This window comes from Passer montanus, unplaced genomic scaffold (genome assembly GCF_014805655.1).
Source record: "Passer montanus isolate IOZ18808 unplaced genomic scaffold, ASM1480565v1 scaffold753, whole genome shotgun sequence".
NCBI classification, from domain to species: Eukaryota; Metazoa; Chordata; class Aves; order Passeriformes; family Passeridae; genus Passer; species Passer montanus.
Window position 1 is genome coordinate 3,501 of NW_024372736.1, and position 4,969 is coordinate 8,469.

At 52.3% G+C, this 4,969-nt stretch overlaps 1 protein-coding gene across 1 annotated transcript in view; it reads left to right on the plus strand.

Moving 5' to 3' along the window:
• The window catches only part of LOC120512582 (calmodulin-regulated spectrin-associated protein 3-like), a gene marked incomplete at its 3' end in the record, with an annotated part of 8,363 nt that overhangs the window by 1,265 nt on the left and 2,129 nt on the right, over positions 1-4,969 (plus strand). Inside the window, exons 2-7 of the mRNA XM_039731044.1 lie at positions 259-306; positions 1,041-1,179; positions 1,701-1,840; positions 3,532-3,625; positions 3,856-3,895; positions 4,775-4,830. Coding sequence (XP_039586978.1) covers positions 1,823-1,840; positions 3,532-3,625; positions 3,856-3,895; positions 4,775-4,830 — 208 coding nt within the window. The remainder of the gene's footprint in view (positions 1-258; positions 307-1,040; positions 1,180-1,700; positions 1,841-3,531; positions 3,626-3,855; positions 3,896-4,774; positions 4,831-4,969) is intronic.

Consider the following 4,969-nt stretch of genomic DNA (forward strand, 5'->3'; position numbering starts at 1 on the left):
TTTCCATTTTTGGGCTCTTTTTTCCTTTTTTTTCCCCTTTTAAATTTATTTCCCCCCCCCATTTGTAAATCCCCCCCCCCTTTTTTCTCTGTTTTTTCCCAAATTTTCCCCATTTTTCCCCAAAATTTCCAATTTTTTCCCAAATTTCCCCTACCCCCCCATTTTTTGGGCCGCTCTTTCCATTTTTGGGGGTCCCTTTTTCATTTTTGGGCTCCCCGGGGGAGTTTTGGGGCCCCCCTAACTCCGTTTTTCCCACAGCACGCCATCGCCTTCTGTTTGAAGGAATCGGGGAATAAACCTCCGGTGGTAAGGACCCCCCCAAAATCCAAAATTTGGGGAGGGGACCCCCCCTTTTCCCCACCATGGGCACCCCCAGACCCCTCCCCAAAATCCAGGACCCCCCCCCCAAAAAAATTCCACCCCAAACCCCCAAATTTGGGGCATTTTTAGGGGAATTTAAGGGGAGAGATTTGGGGGTTCCGGGGGGGGGTTTGGGGTCACCTTGACTCTTTTTTAAGGGAATTCCTCCATTTTGGGAGGGTTTGGGGTCCCCCCCTTTGGAATTTTGGGGAATTTGGGAGGTGGGGGGGGAGCGGGGGGGGGGGTTGGGGGTCACCTTGACTCTTTTTTAAGGGAATTCCTCCATTTTGGGAGGGTTTGGGGTCCCCCCCTTTGGAATTTTGGGGGGTCTCCAACCCTTCCCCAAACGGGGGATTTTGGGGACACCCCCCTTTCTAATTTTGGGGGATTCCCCCCAATTTGAGCCCCTTTCTTTGTTATTTTTGGGGTGATTTTGGGCCATTTTGGGGTCCCCAACCTGAGAGGATTTGCGGACTCTTCCATTTTAATTTTTGGGGGGAGTCCCTTTTCTGTGAGGGGGGTTTGGGGCTAATTTGGGGGGGGTCCTGCCACTTTTAGGGTGGTTTTGGGGTCCCCTTTTTTATTTTTTGGGGGAGCCCTTCCACTTTGGGGGGATTTAAAGGGATTTTTGGATTTTGGGGTCTCCCTTGACCCCCCCTTTCTTAATTTTTCCCGCCAAGATTCGGTACCGGAAGGACAAAGGGGCCCCTCCGGCGCCCCCCCCATTCCCACCTGTGAGGGGCCTGCAGGATTTGGCCAGCGGTGGGGTCCTGGCGGCCGCCATCCACTTCTACTGCCCCCAATCCCTGCGCCTAGAGGGTAAGCAGGGATTTTTGGGGGAATTTTAGGGGATTTTGGGTTTTTTGGGGGTTTTTTTGGGGTCCTGTGAAGGGGGTGGGGGGGCCTGATGCAGGAATCCGCTAGGGGGCGCTGTGGGGAGGCTGGACCGGACCAATCTGAGGGGGGACATGGGGGGATTCCAGTGGGAAATCGGGGGGTTCCATGGGGGAAGGTCTCAATGGCGGGACACTAGGGGTCTTTGAAGGGTTTTTAGGAGAGTTGTGGGTTTTTTGGGGGGGGTCTGAGGGGTTTTTTGGGGTCTGTTTTAGGGTGCGACTCCCCCCCCTTTCTGGAATTTTCCAGTGATATGGACTGGCCCAACCTGAGGGCACCATGGGGGGAATCATGAGTTGAAAACAAGAGGAAAACTCGGGATCCTAATGGGGGGATTGTAATGGGTGGTACAGAGAAGTCCCATAAAGGCGGCACCCCATGGAATGGGGGGGTCTGGGAGGGTTTTTGGGGTGCGACCCCCACTTTTTTCCTCTGGAATTTTCCAGAAATCCGCCTGGGGACTCCGCTGGCGCTTCCGGACCGGCTTCACAACCTGGGGCTCGTGCGCGACTTTGGCGCCCGCCACCTCCGCACGCGCTGCCCGCTGGCTGTGGAGGACCTGCTCTACATGGCACCGGCCCTCAAGGTAAAAACTGGGAGAAACTGGGTTAAACTGGGTTAAACTGGGAGGGGATTGGGTGAAAGTGAGAGGGAGTGGGGGAAATTGGGGGATACAGGGAGTGAATGGGGACAATGAGGGCAATTGGGGCAATGGGGCAACATGGCGGCCGCCCTGAGGGGGAAAATGGGGAAAACTGGGAGAAACTGGGGGAAACTGGGATAAAGTGGGGGAAACTGGGAGAAACTGGGCAAACTGGGAGGAATTTGGTGACATGGAAGGGAATGGAAGCAATGAGGGCAATGGGGCAATATGGTGGCCAGTCCTGAGGGTGAAACTGGGGAGAAACTGGGATAAAATGAGAGGGACTGGGATAAACTTGTAGAAACTGGGATAAACTGGAGAAACTGGTCAAACTGGATGAACTGGGAGGGAGTGGGAGCAATGGGAGGGACTGGGAGCAGTGAGGGCAATGGAGAACATGGTGGCCAGTCCTGAGGGGGAAACTGGGAGAAACTGGGTTAAACTAGGGAGAAACTGGGAGGGACTGGGAGAAACTGTAAGAAACTGGGAGAAATTTGGTGAACTCGGAGGGAATGGAGGCAATGGGGAAAAATGGCGGCCAGTCCTGAGGGGGAAGGTGGAAGAAGCGGGGGGAAACTGAGTTAAACTGGGTTAAACTGGGGAGAAACTGGGACAAACTGTGAGAAACTGGAAGAAACTGTAGGAAACTGGGATAAACTGGGCAAACTGGGAGAAACTGGGAGAAATTAGGTGAACTGGGACGGAATGGAAGCAATGAGAGCAATGGGGCAAAATGGCGGCCAGTCCTGAGGGGGAAACCGGGAGAAACTGGCTTAAACTGGGAAAAACTGGGGAGAAACTGGGATAAACTGGAACATACTGGGAGAAACTGGGTGAAACTAGGAGAAACTGGGATAAACTGGTCAAACGGGGGGAAACTGGGAGAAATTTGGTGAACTGGGAGGGAATGGAGGCAATGAGGGCAATGGGGCAAAATGGCGGCTACTCTGAGGGGGAAACTGGGAGAAACTGGGTTAAACTGGGAAAAAACGGGGAGAAATTGTAGGAAACTGGGGGAAACTGGGCAAACTGGGATAAACTGGGTTAAACTGGGAGAAACTGGGAGAAATTTGATGAACTGGGAGGGAAGGGAAGCAATGAGGGCAATGGGGCAAAATGGCGGCTACTCTGAGGGGGAAACTGGGAGAAACTGGGTTAAACGGGAGGAAACTGGGGATAAACTGGGACATACTGTGAGAAACTGGGTGAAACTGGGTTAAACTGGAATAAACTGGGATAAACTGGTTTAAACTGGGGAGAAATTTGGTGAACTGGGAGGGAATGAAGGCATTGCGGGCAATGGGGCAAAATGGCGGCTACTCTGAGGGGGAAACTGGGAGAAACTGGGTTAAACGGGAGGAAACTGGGGATAAACTGGGATAAACTGGGACATACTGTGAGAAACTGGGTTAAACTGGGATAAACTGGGTTAAACTGGGGAGAAATTTGGTGAACTGGGAGGGAATGGAAGCAATGAGGGCAGTGGGACAAAATGGCGGCCAGTCCTGAGGGGAGGAATTGGGATAAACTGGAGGGGACTGGGAGGGTCTGGGGGGTACTGGGGGATACTGGGGGAGTACTGGGGGATACTGGTCCATACTGGGAGCCCCCCGTGACCCCCCCTATGCCCCCAGTTGAACGTGGGGGCTTTCCTGGCCGAGCTGTTCCTGTGCTTCGAGGTGCTGAGACCCCCCTTTGTCACCCCCCGGCAGCTGGAGGGGGGCTCAGGTACGGGGGGGACCCCAAATTTGGGGAGGGGGAGACCCCAAATTCGGGGAGGGGGGGTTCAGGTAGAGGGAACTTCAAAATTTTGGGGGGAAAAACTCCAAAAATGGGGAGGGGTCCCAAAAATTGAGAGCCTGAAATGGAGGGGGAGGGACTGCAGGGACCCTAAAATTTGGGGGGGGTCAGGTAATTTGGGGGGGGGCACCTTAAAATGTTTCCCCTCCCCCCCCCAGAATCTCCAGCTGCCGGTGAAGCCCCGAACCCCAAAAGCAGGTGAGGATTTTGGGGGATTTTTGGGAATTTTGGGGGATTTTGGGAGATTTTGGGGGATTTTGGAGAATTTTGGGGGGATTTTGGGAGATTTTGGAGGGATTTTGGGGGATTTTTGGGGATTTTGGGAAATTTGGGGGGATTTTGGGGCTTTGGGTTTTTTTGGGGAGGGGGTTTTGGGTTTTGAGAAAGGAATTTGGGGGTTTTTTTGAGGGGAATTTGGGATCTTTTGGGGGGATTTGGGGTTTTTTGAGGGATTTTGGGATATTTTAGGGAGGGATTTTCGGGTTTTTTTGTGGAAATTTTTGGTTTTTTGGGGGAGGGGATTTTGGGGGTTTTTTTGAGGGAGGGATTTTGATTTGTTTTGAGGGGGATTTTGGAGTTTTTTAGGGATTTGGGGTTTTTTTTGAGGGGAATTTGGGGTATTTTAGGGAGATTTTTGATTTTTTGAGGGAGGGATTTTGGGGATTTTTAAGGAAAATTTTGGGTTTTTTTGAGGGGATTTTGGGGTATTTTAGGAGGGTTTGGGGTTTTTCCAGGGAGGGATTTGGGGTATTTTTGAGGGGATTTTGGTTTTTTTTTTTTTAAAGTTTGGGGGTTTTTGAGGGAGGGATTTTGGGGTTTTTAGGAGAAATTTTGGGTTTTTTGAGGGGGATTTTGGGGTTTTGCAGGGGGAATTCTGAGCTTTGGGAGAACATTTTGGGGTTTTTTTTGAGGGGATTTTGAGGTTTTTCAGGGGGAATTCTGAGCTTTGGGAGAACATTTTGGGGTTGTTTTGAAGGGATTTTGGGGTTTGGGGTGGGTTCCACATTTTGGGGGGTGAAATTTTGCTTTTTTGGGTGAATTTTTTTTGATTTTTGGGGTTCTTTAACCCCCCCACAGCTCCCCTGGCTTCAACTTCCGGCACCCCCTGTTGGCAGGGGGGGGGCAGCCCCCAGGTAAGACCCCCCCCAAACCCGGGGGGGACCCCAAAAATTTGGGGAGGGGTCCCAGAGGGGGGATTTGGGGTTGGGGAGGGATTTTGGGGGGGATTTTGGGGGTTTTGGGGCATCCTGGGTAGGAAACTGGGGGAAACCG